Raw genomic sequence first — 23,572 nt, forward strand, 5'->3', positions numbered from 1 at the left:
CCCTCTCTGATCCTCCAGCGCTAATTGGGGGGACGAACGGATCTGCGCTTTCAGCATATAGTGGGCAATAGCCTAATGTATGCTGAGTTTTGGGTCACAGGAGGACATTAGAATATGTCCTCCTGTGATCCTGAAGAGAACTATGGCCAAAAATGGTTGGCCCGTAGTTCTCTGGGGAAGGTTAGGTTTCAAGGTTTGATTTTAGAGGGCAGGTAAAGTTTTAGGGTTCAGTTAGCAGAATTGTTAAAAAGTATGAATACTGACCTTAAAGTGCATGTCAGGGCAAAATAAAAAACAAAACAAAAACCATATGCAGAACATATCTGCAACACGTGTACATTTCCCCATGTTTTATTGATTTTAAGACCCTGCACGTGATGTCAGCCCTTCCAGTTTTCTCTTACCAAACTATTCAGACCCGTCTACTCTCCCATCAACAAATGGTAATCATTCTGTAGTCCCACAATAACTGCGAGGACTCAATACTTTGCTTGAGATAAGACAGGAAGGGAGCACTAGACAGAGGGCAGCTCATGCTAGAGTTACATTTTCGCATCTTGCAGATACCAGGACTGATAACCTGGGACCGCAGACTGCACTGTTTATGTCGAGTCAAACATTTGCTGATAACCAAAATTTTCTGGCAGACAAGTCAAATACAAGTCTGTCATTTTTGGCAGAGAGACTCATAAAAGGTCTACCAAAAAACTATATCAGCTGGCAAATTTCTGTTCAGCAAGTTTAGTTCCACATTGACTATAAGCATAGGCGTCTCTACAGGGGGGCAATTGCCCCCCCTAGCTTATTCCTTGCCCCCCCCGTGTGCCCCCCCGCTGATTCCCCTTTAACCCCTTCGTGACTGACGACGTACAGTGTATGTCGCCAGCATCGGGGCTGTTTAAACAGACTCCCGGCGACTTTTGCCGCCGGGAGTCTGTTTAAACTTGTAGAAGGGCAAGAGGGGTAGTGCCCCTGGGCTCACCAGTCAAGAGGACCCACCAGAGGATGGAAGCATGTTCCATTGTGACCCCTGCTATCTGTACCCTGATATCTGGGTCCTAGGTCAGGAAAGATACACAATATCTAATCAAAGACTGCTACCAACCAAAGACATATGCATACATAAATAAATACACAGTAAATAAATAGATTTAGGCAAGGGGATATGAAAATATGTAACTGAGATTTTACTCAGAGTAGAGTGTTACTGTTCATCAGTTTAGTGAAGTTAGAAGGATAACAAGACTCTGCTCCCTCGTGGTTAGATAGCGTCACCTACAAATCTAACTCCTCCCCTCCCTCTTTCTGTGGGGGTCCCTCAAGGCTCTGTCCTTGGACCCCTTCTCTTTTCTATTCCAATACCATCTCTATGCCGATGACACTCAAATCTGTCTTTCTACTCCACAACTTACCCCCTTGGTGCCCTTGCGTGTCACTAATCTACTAACTGACTGGATGTCGCAACACTTCTTAAAACTCAATCTTTCAAAAACTGAGCTCTTGATATTTTCTCCCGCCCGTGAACCTTCCCACAACTTTTCCCTTGAGATTGTTAACACAACTATCCACCCCTACTCCCATGCCAAGGTCCTAGGTGTCATCCTTGACTCGGACCTCACCTTTCTTCCCCACTTCCAATCACTATCCAAATCCTGTCGCCTTCGTAACATCTCCAAAATACGCCCCTTCCTCACCAAAGAAACCGCAAAATTACTCATCCACTCCCTTGTTATCTCTCGTCTTGACTATTGCAACTCCCTCCTCATTGGCCTTCCACTACACAGGCTATCCCCCTTCAGTCTATCATGAATGCAGCTGCCCGACTCATTCACCTAACCAACCGCTCAGTGTCTGCAAACCCCCTCTGTCAATCCCTGCACTGGCTTCCACTCGCCCAAAAGATAAAATTCAAAATATTAACAATCGCTTACAAAGCCATCCACAACTCTGCCCTCCGTCTATATCTCAAACCTGGTCTTTTGTTATTTCTGACATTTACATTTTTACAAAACACCCTCTTATTGAACATAAGCCCTTCCTACACACACACACAAACTTTTTCCCTACATTGACAAATGTGTATGACTCCTGACTGGGTGACTAAACCTTCATCCTTTAGTTATTACTATATTAGCTTTATATTGCTATAGTATTGTTATATTTAGGTATGGTTTTATTCACCACAACTGCCCAAATATTTTATTTCAGATCATATATGAAGTTTGAAATTCCAGATGGGCATTGTAATAAGAGATGGTCTTTAGAGAATCAGCTGCAAATGGCTGTTTTACACTATAATTCCAAAATATATTCCACAGTGGTGTGTTTAGGACATGGTGACTTATAAAACAGTGGCATATGACTTATTTAGAAACATCCCTCTAAAATGCGCTCATGAAACAGTTCTTAGATAATATAATTTTAGACATGTGAAGGATTTGATAAATATTAGCAGCCCATATAATTGTTGGGCATCTGTCTAATCTTTGTAGTAGTACCCTGTCCACAGAGGAATATTGGATTTTGCACACAGACACACTTACTTTAATCCACCCATAGGTTCAGCTGTGTTATGCGAGTCATTTCCTTCCATCACATTAAATGGAGTGTTTGTTTCCCCAGCTCCAGGCACTCCCAATCCACAGATCCAGGATTATCTCCATTCAGGGGTTACATTTTTCAGCTTCCACCTGCCCATCATGGAAATTTGCAGAGGGTGACTTGTCTTCAGTCAGGTTTAGACATGTTAACCCCATGTTGTCTTCGCTGGAGTAGTTGTTGAGGGCATCCTTTCCTATTATTTCTATGAACAGGATCATTAGATAACAGCTTGGTGTGCATGTTCACCAAATGGAACAAACCTTGTCAATATCCCATACACCTAAACATAGGTCGTTCCTCCATCCTTAGTCTCTCACATATTATAAGTGATTGAACAACTAAATCGACAACATTCATTCACTCCTGTCTTGCAAATTTAGTTTTAAAAAAACGCCCAGTATACTACTTCCAGTTTTATATATTGCTTCTCATTAAAGACAAGTTATATCCCCAAAATATTGCTGACAATTGGTCGATTTTAGTGAAATTTCACCATTTTGGCGTAATGCACTGTAGTCAACGGACAAGGTGAAATAAAGACAGTCTGGTGTTTTGAAGGGTGCAGTGGCCATGAAATGGGTCCTTTGGGAAACTTTTTCAACTATCTTGGACCTGTGTCATAAAAGGCTCCATATTATTTAAAATGTTTTATAGAAATATAAACAAAAATGAAAAAAACAAGATAAAAGATACTAAGCTAAATAAACGAAACTACTCTAAATGCAGCAAACGAAATTCTCTAAAGAAAGAAGAAAAAAGAACAGACCATTTTTTTTTAGAAGAAAATTTAGTATAAGCACCTAAGTAGCATAATGAGCAAAAAATTTTGAGTTTCCACTTTGGGGACATTTTAATTTGAAATTAAGCTGCAAACTTGCTAATTACACTGCAAACACAATTTTGCAGAAAAAAAAAATACTTTCCACATCCCATTCCCTACTTCCCAGTTGGTGCATCACTGACATAGATACCTAAACACCCTCTACATTTGCTATTTACAGCTCTGGTCTTGACACTTTAACAGAGCTGGCTTGTACCTCCTCCTACCACAGTTACTGGTTACTCTTAACATGAAACTAATAAGACCAGATGTCATAGCCACACAATGCACACCACGGCTGGGGGTGGGGAGGCTGAAATATTTTAGGGCTTGTTCACACCATCTCCAGACCAGATCTGGATGTGTTCCTGCAAACACAGACATGTGCATTTTTTATACGTTATGGTGCTTTCTTTTTAGTTTCAATAAATTTTCTAGTGCGTTCTGGTTCATTTGCATATGTTGTGGTGCCTTCCAGACCAAAGAAAGTGCATGAAGTATTTTTTTTAAATGTTCTGGAACTGAACACAGTGTTGTGAACTAGCCTCACTTTTTAGCAGGAATGAATAGGGATATTTTTTTTTTCTGGTCTGCATCTGATCCGAACATTGTGTGAATGGTCCCTCAGGGCTTGTTCACACTATACCCGGTGTGTTCGGTTAGTCGCCGGAACGCACTGGATCGCATAGAGCAAGTCTCTCTGCGTTCTGGGGCAGAAGGGGGCGTGGCGGAGCAATTCAAGTGCATGCACTATATTTTGCGATTGCACCAGACCATGGACATTGCTGTACCACGCATTCTAGTGCAGACGATCGCACTGAGGGTGGAAGCCATGTCTGTGTTGCTATTGACTTGAATGGCACCACCAGGGAGGCTTGCTCTATGCGATCCAGTGCATTCCAGCCACCAACCATGCCGGAACGCACTGGATGTGGTGTGAAAGGGCCCTGAAATAAAACATTATCGAATCCAGTTTTGTGTTCATAGAAGCAGTTAACAGAAAGAGATCCCAATCTGGAGCTTACCCAGGAATCTTTTAAACTTTAACTTTTGTTTATAACCATTAAAATTCTTTGTTGGTCTTTGTGGAGAAGATTTTTTTAATGGTTTTAAACAAAAGTTACATTTTAAGATTAGTGGGTAAGCTTCCATTTGGCATCCCTTACTGTGAATTGCTTCTAGGAACACAAAACCGGATTGAATAGTGTTTTCTTTCAAATATTTTCCTACCGTTTCACTGTATGGTGTATGGTGAATTTTGGCTAGTCAGTTACACTTTCCCCAGTTGTGTGCACTTTGCCCAGAAATATAAAACAATTAGCAATTAGCATTAGCTGGTCACAACCTTTAGTGGAAAGAATGAAACAATGATGAACTGAACCAGCGGTTGACCTGGAAAGTTGTGTGTGCAATATTAACAACTTTTAAAAAATCGCTCCCCTGAGTGTAATGTGCTGTGCAGTAGGCCATGAATGTCACGTAGGGACAAAACTGAGATAGGAAAACAACACGTACAATAAAATAATGCTTACTGCTGATAGTCTACTGCTAAAATATAGGAAAGTATGAGGATGTCAAAGCAAGAATTGAAGAATTTCCAGGCAACCCGTAAAATCAATCATTGAATAGTAAATTCTGCTCAACTGTATAAACATCAGAAGGTTCACACCGTTTGCCTGTTATATCAATTTACAGCTTGCTTCATTAAACTTTTATGGGACTGCAGCCTTTTGTGCAGTGCAATCACATGATTTGTACTATGCAACTTAAGCTGGCCATACACCTAAAGATTGTCTGCAGATTTTCTATGATCAGATTGAAAAAGTGCAACAGATTCCTCCATCTACGCTAAACTGTGTGGATGGCGGAATCTCCCACTGGTCCAAGTTTCAGTATCTTGCTATTCGGCCCCGCTGGCTTCAAAATACCTGAACAATGCCTGCATCCAATCAGATTGTTCAGGTATTTTGACAGCCAGTGGGGCCGAATAACAAGATACTGAAGCTTGGCCCAGTGGGAGATTCCTCCATCCACACAGTTTAGCGTAGATGGAGGAATCTGTTGCACTTTTTCTGTATCCCAATGGGAAGGATTCTTTTCACTTCCTGTCTTGGAGAACCAACAGAAACAGCGAACAGAAAATCTCTACTTAAGCTGGCCATACACCTATAGATTATCTGCAGATTTTCTATGGTCAGATGGAAAAAGTGCAACAGATTCCTCCATCTATGCTAAACTGTGTGGATGTAGGAATCTCCCACTGGGCCAAGCTTCAGTGTCTTGCTAGTCAGCCCCGCTCGCTCTCAAAACACCTAAACAATCTGATTGGATGCAGGCATTGTTCAGGTATTTTGGGAGATTCTTCCACCCACACAGTTTAGCGTAGATAGAGGAATGTGTTGCACCTTTTCCATCTGACCACAGAAAATCTGCAGATATTCTATAGGCGTATGGCCAGCTTTAGGATAAGTTTATAACTAGGCTAGGGTTGCCTCCTGTCCCGGACTCACCTAGACAGTCCGGGTTTTTAGTCCTGAATGTGCTGTTTACAGGTTTTTAGGCCAGCTGAAACCCAGACTGTCCAGGTGAATCCAGGAGAGGTGGCAACCTTATAATCTAGACGACAGCGTTTTTTAGTTACACGCTCATTTTTACACGCGTGTTATGCGAATAAATCAAATTGCGCATTTTTGTGAGCAAACTGTAGCTCATTGATGTAAATGAGGAAGCTCGAGTAAAAACATGCAAAAACATGCAAAAACGCAGCAAACAGCGTTTCCTATTAAGTCAATGGAGCCAAAATGTGCTGTAATATATCCCCCCAAAAAAGCTCCTGTACTTTTTCCAGCGACAGGCGTTTTGCTTATTGCAAACGCTCAGATGTGAACAGGGCCATAGAAATGAATGGATTTCTTTTTGGGCAGATTTTTGGAGCGTTTTTAGTGCAGAAAACGCTCAGCGTGAACCAGGCCTTAATGCCCGAAAAGGTGACTACAAGGCTACATTAGTATCAGAGAGGGGGTGATACTAGAACCATGGAACACACTGATCTACATTCCTGCTGGCTTAGAGTGAAGCCCTGTTCACATTGGCTGCTTGAGTTCATGAAAAGCGTGTACAGTACCGTTATTGTAATGGCTCCCCAAACGCGGCAAGCAAGAAGCACGTTTTGGCACGTGCAAAAACATGTGACTAATGCATGAAAACCTGCGGTCAAAAAAACGTTCAAAGCTCTCGGGTCAAACATCTGCATGAGCTTCTTTTTCACAGGTAGGGCAGCCCCTTGACATATATGAGCTGCCCTATGCAGACTCTCAAGAAACAGGCAAAAGTGCTACCTGTGCTCATGCATCCTATGGGCATCTTCAATAAGTGAATTTATAAACTTCCAGATGGAGTGGGATAGAACGTATGGACATTCCATAATGAAATACATATTTATTTTTAGTTAGATACCCTATAACTTTATTTCAGCTACTTGTTACACTCTATACAGCAGCTTCTAGACTCACAGACTAGGAGTGGGAGGGACAGTACTTAGAGCCAGTCAGGTTCGATGCAGGCACATGTGCTGGCAAGGAACATGCTGACAGGAAGGGAGAGCAGAGAGATGATCTCATCAGTGTGTTGCTGCTTTGTGACTGTCCAATCACAGGCTGAGGGCAGGAAGTGGACCTGTATGTGCTGCTTAACTGCAGCAGAGAAGAAAGTAATCAGGCTGACTGTGCTGGTGTGTGCAAATCTCAGAACTAGATGATCAGAAATACAAATCCTTGGACAGATAAAACAGCTCCCATGTAATTGAACTGTGCACTTGGCTATTTGCCTGGAGTTCAGCTTTAAGTGAACTTTCTGACTGGTATGTTGTCATATTTCCTGTGCAGCATTAGTAACTTCCTAGTATGACGCTGCTCGTTAAAACCAAAAACCTCAGGTGAACGCCTGCTGGGGGATAGGAACCGCAGAATATTATTTATTCTCTATAATTATAGGTGTACAAACAAACCTGTCATTTTTCCTTTACCACACAGCAGGGAAAATGTAGCAAATACAAAAAAACGATTTGTCTAAAGTCTAATTATAGAAATGAACTTATCTCCAGAGACTGGAAAGTGTACATTCCGGTATATAATAGTAATGAGGGTCGTCAGTAAAGTGGGCTATGTACAAACAGATCTCTGATTTCCCATCCTTCTCACTCAACCTGGTGCACTGTCAGTGGTTCTCCCTCATGTAGCTGATGAAGTGCCAGGAAAGGGAAACTCTGCACTCAATGAGCAGATATTATTCCGCATGTTAGGTTCATATCACACATGGACTTATGCAGCGTTCTGGGATTCCGGTGGCAAGAATCCTAGGTTTACCTGTTCAGATGTGGCTCCTGTACCCTTTTCAGTAATGACAGGGTGACAGCAGCCGTATCTTTCAGCGACAGTCCGCATGTTATGATACGATTACTTGTGGTTTGGGATTGATGATTGCCCCTGGACGCATCAATCCTGCATCAAGGGGCAATCATCTATCCTGCATCCAGGGGCAACCATCTATCCTGCATCCAGGGGCAATCAACTATCCTGCATCAAGGGGCAATCAACTATCCTGCATCAAGGGGCAATCAACTATCCTGCATCAAGGGGCAATCATCTATCCTGCATCCATGGGCAAGCATCTATCCTGCATCCATGGGCAAGCATCTATCCTGCATCCAGGGGCAATCAACTATCCTACATCCAGGGGCAAGCATCTATCCTAAATCCAGGGACAATCATCTTTCCTGCATCCAGCGGCAATCATATATCCTGCATCGAGGGGCAATCATCTATCCTACATCCAGGGGCAAGCATCTATCCTAAATCCAGGGACAATCATCTTTCCTGCATCCAGCGGCAAGCATCTATCCTGCATCCAGGGGCAAGCATCTATCTTGCATCCACGGGCAAGCATCTATCCTGCATCCAGGGGCAAGCATCTATCCTGCATCCAGGGGCAAGCATCTATCTTGCATCCAGGGGCAAGCATCTATCTTGCATCCAGGGGCAATCATCTATCCTGCATCCAGGGGCAATGATCTATCCTGCATCAAGCGGCAAGCATCTATCCTGCATTCAGGGGCAAGCATCTATCTTGCATCCAGGGGCAATCATCTACCCTGCATCCAGGGGCAATCATCTATCCTGCATCCAGGGGTGATCATCTATCCTGCATCTAAGGACGATCATCTATCATGCATCCAGGGACTATCATCTATCCTGCCTCCAGGGACAAAAATCTATCCTGCATCCAGGGGCAATCATCTATCCTGCCTCCAGGGACAAGCATCTATCCTGCATCCAGGGGCAATCATATATCCTGCATTAAGGGGCAATCATATATCCTGCATTAAGGGGCAATCATATATCCTGCATCAAGCGGCAAGCATCTATCCTGCATCCAGGGGCAACCATCTATCCCGCATCCAGGGGTGATCATCTATCCTGAATCCAGGAGCAACCATCTATCCTGCATCTAGGGATGATCTTCTATCATGCATCCAGGGGCAACCATCTATCCTGCATCGAGGGTTGATCATCTATCCTGCATCCAGGGGCAATCATCTATCCTGCATCCAGGTACAATTATATATCCTGCATCCAGGGACAATAATATATATCCTGCATCTATCCTGCATCCAGGGACAATCATCGATCCTGCATTAAGGGGCAATCATATATCCTGCATCCAGGGACAATTATATATCCTGCATCCAGGGACAATAAGATATATCCTGCATCCAGGGACAATAAGATATATCCTGCATCCAGGGACAATAAGATATATCCTGCATCTGGGGCAATCATCTATCCTGCATCCAGGGACAATCATCTATCCTGCATCCAGGGGCAATCATCTATCCTGAAATGTAGCAAATACAAAAAAACGATTTGTCTAAAGTCTAATTATAGAAATGAACTTATCTCCAGAGACTGGAAAGTGTACATTCCGGTATATAATAGTAATGAGGGTCGTCAGTAAAGTGGGCTATGTACAAACAGATCTCTGATTTCCCATCCTTCTCACTCAACCTGGTGCACTGTCAGTGGTTCTCCCTCATGTAGCTGATGAAGTGCCAGGAAAGGGAAACTCTGCACTCAATGAGCAGATATTATTCCGCATGTTAGGTTCATATCACACATGGACTTATGCAGCGTTCTGGGATTCCGGTGGCAAGAATCCTAGGTTTACCTGTTCAGATGTGGCTCCTGTACCCTTTTCAGTAATGACAGGGTGACAGCAGCCGTATCTTTCAGCGACAGTCCGCATGTTATGATACGATTACTTGTGGTTTGGGATTGATGATTGCCCCTGGACGCATCAATCCTGCATCAAGGGGCAATCATCTATCCTGCATCCAGGGGCAACCATCTATCCTGCATCCAGGGGCAATCAACTATCCTGCATCAAGGGGCAATCATCTATCCTGCATCCATGGGCAAGCATCTATCCTGCATCCATGGGCAAGCATCTATCCTGCATCCAGGGGCAATCAACTATCCTACATCCAGGGGCAAGCATCTATCCTAAATCCAGGGACAATCATCTTTCCTGCATCCAGCGGCAATCATATATCCTGCATCGAGGGGCAATCATCTATCCTACATCCAGGGGCAAGCATCTATCCTAAATCCAGGGACAATCATCTTTCCTGCATCCAGCGGCAAGCATCTATCCTGCATCCAGGGGCAAGCATCTATCTTGCATCCACGGGCAAGCATCTATCCTGCATCCAGGGGCAAGCATCTATCCTGCATCCAGGGGCAAGCATCTATCTTGCATCCAGGGGCAAGCATCTATCTTGCATCCAGGGGCAATCATCTATCCTGCATCCAGGGGCAATGATCTATCCTGCATCAAGCGGCAAGCATCTATCCTGCATTCAGGGGCAAGCATCTATCTTGCATCCAGGGGCAATCATCTACCCTGCATCCAGGGGCAATCATCTATCCTGCATCCAGGGGTGATCATCTATCCTGCATCTAAGGACGATCATCTATCATGCATCCAGGGACTATCATCTATCCTGCCTCCAGGGACAAAAATCTATCCTGCATCCAGGGGCAATCATCTATCCTGCCTCCAGGGACAAGCATCTATCCTGCATCCAGGGGCAATCATATATCCTGCATTAAGGGGCAATCATATATCCTGCATTAAGGGGCAATCATATATCCTGCATCAAGCGGCAAGCATCTATCCTGCATCCAGGGGCAACCATCTATCCCGCATCCAGGGGTGATCATCTATCCTGAATCCAGGAGCAACCATCTATCCTGCATCTAGGGATGATCTTCTATCATGCATCCAGGGGCAACCATCTATCCTGCATCGAGGGTTGATCATCTATCCTGCATCCAGGGGCAATCATCTATCCTGCATCCAGGTACAATTATATATCCTGCATCCAGGGACAATAATATATATCCTGCATCTATCCTGCATCCAGGGACAATCATCGATCCTGCATTAAGGGGCAATCATATATCCTGCATCCAGGGACAATTATATATCCTGCATCCAGGGACAATAAGATATATCCTGCATCCAGGGACAATAAGATATATCCTGCATCTGGGGCAATCATCTATCCTGCATCCAGGGACAATCATCTATCCTGCATCCAGGGGCAATCATCTATCCTGCATCCAGGGACAATTATATATCCTGCATCCAGGGACAATAAGATATATCCTGCATCCAGGGACAATCATCTATCCTGCATCCAGGGACAATCATCTATCCTGCATCCAGGGACAATCATCTATCCTGCATCCAGGGACAATCATCTATCCTGCATCCAGGGACAATCATCTATTCTGAGCTGCACATAATTGTACCATGTGCCATTATATGTTGACTGCCGCTGAGAGATGCAGCTGCTCTCACCTTGTTATTAACTTCATTGGGTACAGCGGCTGCATCTGAATGGGACACCAGGAATCTGTAGGGATCCTGGAATGCCCCGTGTGAATGTAACCTTAGAATATTTCCATGTACAATAAAGACTTTAAAGCCTGGAAATACCTGTTATCGATCAGTTTTAATCTCTACACAACCCAATCACCACCAGCAATCCTCAAATGTGTTGCATTTAGGTGGCTCATTTATAAAAATGCATATAGGGGTACAGGGAGCCACAGCTCCCTATGCTCATATGCAGGATGAAAAATGATTCAGAGTGAATCTCATTCTGGTACTGAACTCTTGGTGCTCTCTTCCCCTCAGCTGCAGCGGTCATTACATTCTATACACTGTGTTTAGGACGTGAGAACCCCAAAAGACATACCATTGCTACAGTGGAGGGGAAGACAAGCCGGAGGGAGCACTGTGACAGCCGGGCCGACTCAGAGGGTCTGGTGAGTATAACTTTTTTCCTCCCTAGACCCACTGCAGGGGTTAATAATAAATAATAATAATAATAAATTTCCCTAGAGTTCTGCCTCAATGTTTTTTTAATCCCTAAATGTATATTTGGGCAGCTTACAAACAAAAGAGAAACACAAATGACGCTTAAAAAACTTTATTTAAGGCTACTAGTTAATATTCCGAAAGCTTAGCACTTGTAATAAACATTTCAAACAGGGTTACCCTTTTTCTAAGACACGACTGATTGGAGTAAGTTCTATGTACAGTTCATTTTCATAGAAAAATAAGGTATATATTGTATTTTAATTTAAACAAGTTAATCAGCAAAGCTCGTTTCATCGCGCGATGGAGATCGGAACGTGAAGGAAAGCATTAAACCTGTTACGGTAGACACACATTGATAAGCAGAATCTTCTCTTTGTGGAATTCCCCAACAAGAAAACACTATTGGAAATGTCATTTACTTTGCATGCAAAGCTATACTGTATGGCTTTATGATACACCTGCTTGAATATACAGAACACAAAGTCATCGTTTCTCAAGTGGCAGCCGTGTGAATCCTTGTTGAAGATTTTCTGCAATTCTATTGCTCGTCCAGTAAATCCCTGAAAAGAAATGAAAAAAAAAAAAAAAATGTAGTCTGTAAGAATTGTTTATATTTGGCATTTTGATATTAGCTGCATTTAATTTTTTGCTGAAATATAGTTTCATTTACAGGTCATGTTGTAGGATTACAAAGTAATAATCATACATTGTGGGGTCTCAGGGAGGCTGTGAGGGGTCTCAGGTGGGCTGTGCAGGGTATCAGGTGGGTTGTGCAGGGTCTATGGTGGGCTTTGCAGCAGTGAGCGGGAACGTGTTCTGGAGGTAGGTCTTTTTTTTGGTGGGGGGCAGTTTGCAAGGGAGGGGGGGGGGGCATACACAATTTTGCTATGGGGCCCTGTGATTTCTAGTTACGCCCCCTCCCGCAAGTTGAATGAAAAACATAGATCAGTGTATGGCCAGCCTTAGTGGGAGGTCAGCAACAGCAGTTTTCTTGTATTTTCTAGTATACAAGTTTACTTTCAAAGTTTTCATTCTGTCTAAATTGAAACAAAACACATTGTATCGAATTATATAATGTATATAGATTTACCTTTCTTTAACTGGGGTGTTAATGATCCAGTCCAAAAACTCTTGAGCGGCCTTTATATCGAGAGCTTTGTTGAAGTCACTAGTAAAACGGCCATCAGCGTGCCTTCTGTCCAAGTCTTCTGCTGAAATATCTGGGAAACTTTTTTTTTTTTACAAAAATAGATATTTAATTAATTCAATTCTAAAAAGTTAAAATACCAGCACACATTTTTGACCAACTTCTATAGCAAATGCAATATTGCAAAAAAGTCTGGTCCAGAATCCATTCTAGACTGTGGTTGGTCGAGGAAGGAGCAGCGGCACACTCATGAGGTCATCCCTCTGTCCTCTCTCCTCTAAGTGTGTTCTTAAACAGCACTGTGAAAAGCACTAAATGACTCGTAGGGGTTGATTTACTACAGGTAAATATGCTGTTTACTTTGCAAGGGAATTTGCACTTTCCAGGGGAAGTTACACCGTAGTTTATTGAATGAGGTGAAGCTCCTCTGACATCCATCACTTACCATATTTTTCGCTCCATAAGACGCACTTTTTTCCCCCCAAAAGGAGGGGGAAAAAGTCCCTGCGTCTTATGGAGCGAATCCCGACGCCCGAGACATGCAGTTTCGGGTGCCGGGCGAGTAGTAGGAGCCACTGCTCGTTTAATACGAGGGATCTAATGAGATCCCTCGTATTAAAGCCGAGCAGCGGCGGCGGCGATCGAGTTCAGCAGCAGGAGCCACTGCTCGTTTAATACGAGTGATCTAATGAGATCACTCGTATTAAAACCGAGCAGCGGCGACGATCGAGATAACCATAGAGCAGACGAAGAATAGACGTTCTTCGCCTGCTCTGTGTCATCACTGAGACCGTGGCGCTGTAATCACAGCGCCACCTGTCTCAGCGGTCACTAACTGCAGCTTCTGTCACAGCTTCTGTCATAGAAGCTGTCACAGAAGCTACAGTCTCGAGTGCTCCATAAGGCGCGCCGGACCTCCCTGCGTCCTATGGTCCGGTGCGTCTTATGGACCGCAAAATACGGTAATCGTGTGCTAGCAAAAATACTTTTTTATTATTATTTATTCTTGCACATGATTGGGTATTCTTTGCAAAGTGAAAATTCAACGCATTCACTAAGCTAAGGAAAACTTCCCTTGCCAAGAACACATTTCCTTGCAAAGTGCACAGCCTATTTGCCTTTAGGAAAAATACCCCAGAGTGTGGTACATCCCTCTTCTAATCTGAGTGCTGCTGTGCAAGTTCAGAGACTGATATCAATAACAGATACTTATAGTACGCTACTTCTCTTCATAAAAAATAAATTTCATTTGTTTCTGATGAGTACATAACTGAATTATATGGTATTATTTTAACATGTGCAAGGAGTTAATCTTTAAAAATAACTGTCCATTGAAGTTATAGTAATAAAGATATGGTATCATTTTTGGACCAGGTCTTTTTGAAGATGAGGGGATGACCTTGTTGAACTTTGCCTTTTTCAGCCTTTTCAGCTCTGTAGCTGTGTACGGTGCTTTTTCAATATGCAATGTGATTTCTTTTTTAAAGCAGTGCTATGGCCATGGTAAAGCCTGATTTATAAATGGTGCCCTTAACCAAGATTCCTGTGTCTGTGGCATGGTAAGCGTGTCTTGGGAATTGTTGGTAATCTCCCCAAGGTGATTTTAAAACTAAACCTTGACAATTACTTGCAAGTCTTATGCTGCCTGGACAACCGGAAATGTATTTACCTTAATGGTTAATGTTTATGGCCGGAGTGTTGCTGACATCAAAGGGCACCTATGGTTAAATGTTACCTTAATGTTATGGTAATAGATTTGCTGTAATAATTAAATGAAGGGCAGTGAAAAGGTTAAATTACTTGTCTTTAAATGTGATTCCTCTATGGCTAAACACACGACCATTAGCCCTGACCTTTGGCCACATAATCTGTGCTGAAGGCTAGAATTAGCCAAACTTGACTCTAATCCTCCCCTTCAAGAGATCACATGACTCAATTTTGGTATGTGAGCAGCATTGAAGGAGCCAGGAGGAAACATTTTCTCTATGAAAAGCAAGTATTTTTGCTTTTCCATGGCTATTTTTCTATCAATTTCAGCAACACTATTCACCTACCTTCATGTTAATATTTTATTATAGGGTTAAAATCTCAAATCTCAATTATACTTTTCACTTGCAAAATTTGGTTTGCATTTGGCAGTCACATTTCATGGAAGCTTTTACATATATTTTATATTTCTTATGTTTAATATTTATTGGATCAACATGTAGTATTTTTGCTCTTACTACATTACTACAACATATGTGGGGTGATGCATAATATTTTTGTTAATCATCATGATTTCCTCCAACCAGCACAGACTTTTTTGGACATCTTGTTGCATGTTCATTATATTATGCAAGATAACAACTAACAATATATAATTATTTGCAAAGCTACTTATAAGTGCCAAAAAGGGTCAAGACATAATTATTTATCTATGTTATCTTTATAAGAGTATATAATGCAAAATAGGAAGGAATAGCATAAAATGACTCCAATAACAACATCCAAATTCTTACTTTCTTTTTGGTCTTCCTCTAATTAGCCAATCAACAAATTCTTTGGCTGCCTTCTCCTCCAAGTAGCTAGTCATATCACTTGTGAAAGTTCCTTCTGCGTGTCTTGATAACCTCCTAGACAATGAGAAAGTCCTTTAATTTTGGGGTATTACCAATTACAAATCCAATCACATTATCATGATTTCTTCAAGTGTATAACCAATTTTTTTGTTTTGTAGTTTTGGATAAAGTAGGTAGAGATTATAACACTTGTCAAGATTCATTGGTGTATATGCCTTCACTAAGGAGATTCACTCTCTCAATAACTGTGCTGGTGGACATTGTGACCAAGATAAAAGTGATGCAAAATACAAAAAGTTAGTTTTTGCAAAAACAAGAGCTGTGGGAAAAACATCCAATGGGAATACCTGTTCCAGATATAGCTGTCTAAAGCTGGCCATACACCTATAGATTATCTGCAGATTTTCTGTGGTCAGATGGAAAAGGTGCAACAGATTCCTCCATCTACGCTAAACTGTGTTGATGGCGGAATCTCCCACTGGTCCAAGTTTCAGTATCTTGCTATTCAGCCCCGCTGGCTTCAAAATACCTGAACAATGCCTGCATCCAATCAGATTGTTCAGGTATTTTGACAGCCAGTGGGGCCGACTAGCAAAATACTGAAGCTTGGCCCAGTGGGAGATTCCTCCATCCACACAGTTTCGCGTAGATGGAGGAATCTGTTGCACTTTTTCCATCTGACCATAGAAAATCTGCAGATAATCTATAGGTGTATGGCCAGCTTAAGAGGAGAAACCCCTTCACTGTAGAGATTTTCTGTTCGCTGTTTCTGTTGGTTCTCCAAGACAGGAAGTGAAAAGAATCCTTCCTATTGGGATACAGACAACAATAATAATAAACTGACAGAGTTTTATTCCTTCCATATGCTATCCAAAACTATAAACACAGTTTGGCTTATACAATCACTTCAGATGTATTGCAGGATGCTAAATGGTAACATTTTGGACACTTGCCTTTCACACAGGTCTTAAGGTTTCATTACCTTTCATTATTATTATTATTACATAGTATTTATATAGCGCCAACAGTTTGTGCAGCGCTTTACAATATAAGGAAGACATTACAGTTACAATACAATTCAAGACAAGATGGTAAGGAGGGCCCTGCCCCTGAGGGCTTAAAATCTAAAAGAGGAGGGGGAAATAATACATGAGGTAGCTGTGGTAGCTGTGGGAATGAATTATGTGAGAATGTGAACCTTATGCACCACTGCGGTGCATTGACATGCGGTGAGGTGCATTTAATTGCATATATAATATACACCACCATACAAGTATTGTGTGAAAAGTATACATAGATAACAGAGCAATAGTATAGTATGTGCCCTTGCTTTGAGCCTTCGTTGACCAATGCTCATTAACACAGTTCAACGTAACTGGTGTAAACAAGCCCTAAAGCAAAATATTTTATTTACAAAAAGTAATAAAAAAAAATATAAATTGTGTAACTTTATATTTTTTATTTCAAGATTTGCATCTTATTTCAGCTGCCTCCATCTGTCAATCTACTGATGACTTTGGCATGTGATCATCTCAGTGAATATAGCTTATGCATTTTAACATCAAATACTGAGTTTGCATTGCTTAGGTCAATGACAAGTTTACTTTACATAAAGCCAAAAAAGCCAAAGTCATCCTCACAAACATTTCTGCACTGCAATTACCACAGTTCCTGTTATATGTTTTTTTTTATTATTATTATTTTCCTCAACTTATAGGCAGACCACAGACAGCTGAAGAAAGCCACTGTATATCAGTAGGTGGACTCTGCTGATCATTGAAACGATTGGCAAGGGGGACTTTTTCTGCATCAAGAGATAGTTTGGATAAAAGCTCCTGTAAAACTTTCAAGCATTTCCGTGTAAACTCTAATCTAATCTGTGCTAAATTATTTTGTTTGTTAATGGTTTATCTTTTCTCTTTCAATATCCCTTTAGTGTTTTGCCATATGGCTTAAAGAATACAATTGTTGGTGCCAAAAATGGCAAATGCAGGATTTTTTCTCATATCATAGGCCCTGGATTGTTTATAAAATGATGTAGCCAACAAGGCTGATAATGAAATAGATTAGATTAATTGTAAACAGAAAATGTTTCATTTCAGAGAATTACTCTGTGGTGTCCTTACTGTTTCTTTGGTTTTCCTTTTATCAACCAGTCAATAAATTCTTTGGCTGCTTTTTCTTCCAAGAACTGGGTAACGTCATTGGTATATGTGCCTTCTGCGTGCCTCTCAAATTGTACATTGCGCTTTGATATTCCTCTAGAAAAACAAATGTAACAATTAAATGCAATAAGTGATGATTATTATCATGCACCACTGGTGATACATAGTCAACAAGACACACTTGTGCAGCTATATGTTTATTGTAGTGATAGCTGCCAATGGAAGTGTTTCTGCTTCTTTGGATTTTGATTGGACACTGGGCCTTTGCAAGGGTAATGCATTAACCAGCTTTAGATAAAAATAAAGGTAATGCATTTTGTTTAAAGTGTGAATTCATGAAGGGGAATCATTTATCACAGCTAACACAATTTTGTGACTTTTTTTGGTGGTATTTTGATATGGAAAGTGTTGTGATGGTGTTATATAATTGACATGGGGTTGGAAAAACACTGTAGAACTATTGCAGACAAAAGCAAGGGTAAGACAATTCCACGGGCACGGTTTAGGGGTTGACCCATTGGGTCATTTTCAAGATCCATGTGCAAATGGTTAACATTATGAATGGTGAGTATATTATAACCCCAGTTCAATTAAGACCCAAAGAAGTTTACCTTCTTCACTGCACAAGTGTTTAGCTTCACTATACTAAATAACTGCTAATTAACTTCTAAATATTGTCTATTTGCTGACACACATGTTGCGCACACACAGTATATATTTGGGTTTAAAAGAGAAAAAGTGAATTGATCAAACCACAAAACCAAGGTACGTGCAATAAGGTTCAATGGACACACTGCAAGCACTGACATAGGGTCATAACAACAGATAGGTTCAGCTTAAGGGCAGAGTTGGAGGGGACCTATAGTTTACCATCTGAAACAGAATGTTAAACTCTGCTCCATATTTCTTACCCGCTTCTTTTTGAGTTCATTAACCACTGGACAAAGTCTTGAGCCCGCCTGGAGTCTAGGTACTTGCTGTAATCACTAGTAAATGTGCCTTGTGAATGACGTTTAACTTCATTGTGGTGATCTGAATCATCTAGTGCTTCAGTCCTTGCAGCTTTGACTGATCTGCGTATACAATTTTTTCATTGATGATATAAGTATCTATCAAGAGCCTGGGGGGTATTATTCTGAACTCTACACTTCTAAAGCTAGCCCACATGACCAAACACAGGATGGTTCTGCTACTTTTATGACTTTGTTTAAATTACCTTTAAATACAATTGATTGTAGGAGTAAAACTGAGTTTTATATTAAAACTATCTATCTTTGACCAGCAGTGTAAACTAGTCTAGAAAACTTGATTTCGGTTTTAACCCAGTTGATCTGTTTTAGAATACATGTGCTCTGATACCTGAGACAGTGGATCTCTAACATTTCCATTAAAAATTTCATGGGTCACTGAACTACAGATAAAGATATGATTGTTCATTGTCCCCTAGAGGGGAAAATATGGAAGCAATTACTACATTGCAAATGTTTCAATACCTTCTTCCTGATGAAGTTAAAGGAGAACTATGGGGTCAGGGCTTTTCCCCATAGTTCTCCTAAGGGTAATGGGAGGACACAAACTATAACGCGAGCTACATTACTGTCGAGATCCACCCAGCTGCATGATTGACAGCTGGCTCTGCCTATCTAGAGGCAGAGCCAGCTGTACCCGCCCCCTCCCCCGTCTGTTCCGCCAGTCAGCGCTAGAGGATTGGACAGGGGAGGGGGGAGTCCCTGCAGGGAGCCGTGAGTGAAAGTCACGGCTCCCTGCATGGATAGATCAAGAAGTAAACGAGCAAAGGTATGTGTTCGCTCACTTCCCGATCTATTGAGCCAACCTGTGACAATTTAATTGTCACAGGTCAGCTAGAACTATGAGGCTGAGTGATTTTCACTCGCCTCATAGTTCTCCTTTAACATATATAAAATTAAGACTTTTTTTAGTTTTGAATATAGTGTGGAAGGGTGGAAACCTCTGTCTTGTTTTTTGGGGTTTTTTTTTTTTTTTTGCTGCCTATGTCTTCACTGTAAAGATGTATCCTTCATCATAAAAAGGATCACCGACACAGTAAATGATGGAAAATCTAAAAGTTGTCACCAGAACAGGAATAGAAGAGAACACTTCTAATGAAGACACCTGTTTTAGTGACAAATGTTAACATTTCCCCACTTGGAATAGATATCCTCTCACTTTTTGTCTCTGGGACAGGAAGTGAGTGGAAATCTTCCAACACATACACCAAAAATAAATGAAGCAATTAAACTGACAGAGGTTTTCTTCCTTACCCTATTGAAAACTAAAAAGTTAAACCTACTTAGTTGATAATTTAAAAAAATATTATTCTTTACAATGCAAATGTAGATTTACAGAGTTGTTGTAATATTTCCATAACTGAGTATACTAAGTTAAGTAGTGAGAAAAAATAAGTAAGAAACATTTCAACATGATGTGATGCAATTAATTTTCTTTATGCATTACTACTAATATACAATATATGAAAAATGTGAAGACATTTGACACAATTTTATACTCTGTGAAAAATGAAAGAATACTGCAGATTCTGAGACAGGGAAGGTAATGTAATCTTTGATAGCTTCCTACACAGTGCAATAGTATAAATCTATCATAAAATTAATTGAATGTGAATATTATTACAAACCAAAGTATGGTCTATTAAACAGGTTGTTAGTTACTGGCTGTAGTAGTACTACTTTAGACTGTTTGTACATTAAAGGCTGAGATCTTAAAGATCCTAAAGTGACACTAAACTCAGGAGTTCAATCTAAAAATGCTTTCAAGTCCCCTAGTAACAAAAATGTATCTTATTTGTGCATCACTCAGCTGTAGATCATCAAATCATCTCTGAATTAGTGCTGACACCGTCCTTTCTTCTGGAGGGTGGCTACTTTTGTTCTCCATGGTCTCTGTGTGTTGTAAAGTAGTCACCGCTCCAAGCTTGCTCCCATGATGGACTACAATCTCACGTTTAGTTTTCTAATTTGTATTGAGGTTGTAGTTCACCACGGGAGCAAGCTTGGAGTGGTTCAAAAAATTGAGTGAACATTCAGTTTAATAATCCAATCATATGAAAATAAAATTCAAAGTAAGTACACTTACTTATTCTATACATGATTGGGTATTCAAAGTGAACAGGAATTTGCATTTCATGTAATTAGATAATTGAAGTGTTTTCTCAATTCCTCTAGTGAATTAGCTTCACTGAGCACCTTTCGTAGCAGTGTGTCTTCTGCTGAGCTACATGAGCTTAGCGTAGTTTTCATAGACTTAAATAGACATCATTCTTTTCACATGGGTGCAGGGATGAACAATCACCTTTAAAAACTTAACCATCAAGAAAACACTAAAGCTGGTCATACACCTATACATTATCTGCAGATTTTCTACGGTCAGATGGAAAAAGTGCAACCGATTCCTCCATCTACGCTTAACTGTGTGGATGGAGGAATCTCCCACTGGGCCCCACTGGCTGTCAAAATACCTGCACAATCTGATTGGATACAGGCATTGTTCAGGTATTTTGAGAGCCAGCAGGGCTGACTAGCAAGATACTGAAGAGAGATCTTCTGTATGACCTTCATTAGGCTGTATACCCTGCCAAATAAATTGCACATTCATTCTAAGTAATTGTTGCAAAACTGGACTTAGGTGAGATATTGCTAGAAAGTTGTTTTTTTACTGAGAATTTGTTAAATAGGGTTGGACATATTGAAATGATACCATCTTTACACACAAGTAACATATTGTAATTCTCAGAAACACTGCGTGGAAGCAAGGAACATGTGGTTTATATAACCTTCCATGTTACAGGCACTTAAAATAATATGCCACAAGATATCTCCCCCTTCCCCCTTAAAACCATAAATTGACTTTTTTTCAATTAGAACATGTTTTCTTGAGTTAAAAGTGGCCATATGAGAAAAAATTACTTGGGAAAAAACTGTAAATACATTAAAGCATGCCTTTATATGAGAAGGTTTCTGCTTGGGAACACATACTGTAGTTGTATGGAATATTTAATGTTCTCTGCATCCCCTGTACAAAATACTGGAATGAAATAGCATAGTGAAATGATTGGTGTAACAACAGGGGTAACAAACTTCCTTAAAACTAATTATAATATAATTTATATCTTTTAATTTTGTTCTACATTTATATTACAAAGAAAAATAGACTTCTAATTCAAAAACTGGCTATAGGAGAGCACTCTAAAAATTGACAATTTAGTTATGGATAAATGTGGTAGGTTTCATTACCAACTGAAAATGTTATTTTTTTCTATCAGCCTTCATTTCCAAAAACAATTTAAAAAGTATTGCATATAATTGAATGGACCTCAGTAATCTGCCACCCACAATTTCAGTTATTTCCAATGACCAGTCAACATTGAGATGGAAATTGATGCCTTTTGATTGCCATTGCATTGGGTTTGATCAGTTTCAGCCACAATTTCGATTGCTCACTTAAAGCTGGGAAATGTTTGAACCCATGGGTAGGATATTACTGTATCAATCCCATGAATGTTTTTTTATTAACTGGAAGCTGATGGAAAACATGACAGATGTGATATCTATGCATCTGGGTTTTCAGCCCCCCCTCTGCTCCCCCCCCATCACCATCCCCATCAGTAAAATACCATGAGGAATGCAACAAGAGCACTGAGTTTTCTCTTGTGGGAGATCCCACTGCCAGAATCCACACTGGATATAAGAAACCAGAGAATGAGTCAGCCCTTCACAGATCACATATAAACAAAATATGGAATTTGGGTGGACTGACCCACTGGGTCTTTGACATTTGACAAATGACATAAAGCATTAGCACCTTGCAAAATACATGCAAACCTTCTGTCCTCTAGCTTTAAGAAATTATACATTCCAGCATGATTTACTACCCAGCAGGGAACGTGACATACTGGGATATGTGGCTTCAACAGCCTAAAGGTCACTTATTGATTAACTCTCCTTTATATATATGTAAAAATGCTCAAGAGAATAAAATGCATGTAAGTCAGTTTAATACACACCTGGACTTGTCTTCTGTTTCCTGGATAGGACTTTGGAAACTTCCTTGTAATAACATAAAAAGTAGTCCCACCATATAATAAATGCTTTTCATGGTCTTTCTGCAACAGATCAAACAATGAATACAATTTCTATTGGTTCTGCCAATAATCCATTACTGTGACAGCAATAAGACATTTGCACAAAAAACTAAATGTGGTCATATAAATCAGCACCATCATGTGATCCAGTAAGTTGTATGTTGTGCACATAGCAAAACTTTTTTTTCCTATATCTTATGCACAAAATATAAATTGGCTATTCAAGGGTATTATATTATAAAAATATCAGGATTGGAGTCAAATGGGTTGATTTACTAAAGGCAAATCAGCTGTTCACATGGCAAGGGAATCTTCCCTTAGCTTAGCAAAGAAAATCCAAACACGTGCAAGGAAAATAAATGTAAAAAAAAACTGTATTTTTGCTTGTACATGATTGGATGATGGATGTAAGCATAGCTTCACCCCATTCACTAAGCTAAGAGAACATTTCCTTGCAAAGTGCAAATCCATTTGCAAAGCGTACAGCCTATTTGCCTTTAGTAAATCAACCCCGAAGACTAGGAAATGTGTGACAACTTTAATCTTCAACAAGTTTTTATGCAAGTGAGGATGCCTGGTATTGTAACAAGGACCGGAAAGCTGAATATCCAAACCAAATCAAATCTAGGCTATAGGAAAAAGTGCATCCTAGCTAACAGGGAAAGAAAAGCTATATTCATATAGCTTTTAAATATATAGCATTTTGACTGTTTA

At 40.6% G+C, this 23,572-nt stretch overlaps 1 protein-coding gene across 1 annotated transcript; it reads right to left on the reverse strand.

The window, feature by feature from the left end:
• Window positions 1–12,952: 12,952 nt before the first annotated feature.
• On the reverse strand, window positions 12,953–22,872 carry GCG (glucagon). Its single transcript, XM_018556694.1, has 4 exons — window positions 22,781–22,872; window positions 18,651–18,812; window positions 17,701–17,835; window positions 12,953–13,094 (listed from the first exon to the last, which is right to left on the reverse strand). Exons 1-4 carry the CDS (start codon window positions 22,870–22,872, stop codon window positions 12,953–12,955), a joined length of 531 nt encoding a protein of 176 aa, XP_018412196.1.
• Between the last annotated feature and the right edge of the window lie 700 nt (window positions 22,873–23,572).

Source organism: Nanorana parkeri, unplaced genomic scaffold (assembly GCF_000935625.1).
Source record: "Nanorana parkeri isolate BGI_ZX_2015 unplaced genomic scaffold, ASM93562v1 scaffold247, whole genome shotgun sequence".
NCBI lineage: Eukaryota > Metazoa > Chordata > Amphibia > Anura > Dicroglossidae > Nanorana > Nanorana parkeri.

Coding starts and splice junctions, on each gene's coding strand:
- GCG (XM_018556694.1), bottom strand. CDS start 22,872: ATGAAAAGCATTTATTATATGGTGGGACTACTTTTTATGTTATTACAA. Junction 17,836..18,650: donor ATGAACTCAAAAAGAAGCGG/GTAAGAAATATG, acceptor TTGTTTTTCTAG/AGGAATATCAAAGCGCAATG. Junction 13,095..17,700: donor AAAGGAAAACCAAAGAAACA/GTAAGGACACCA, acceptor AAAAAAAAAAAG/TTTCCCAGATATTTCAGCAG.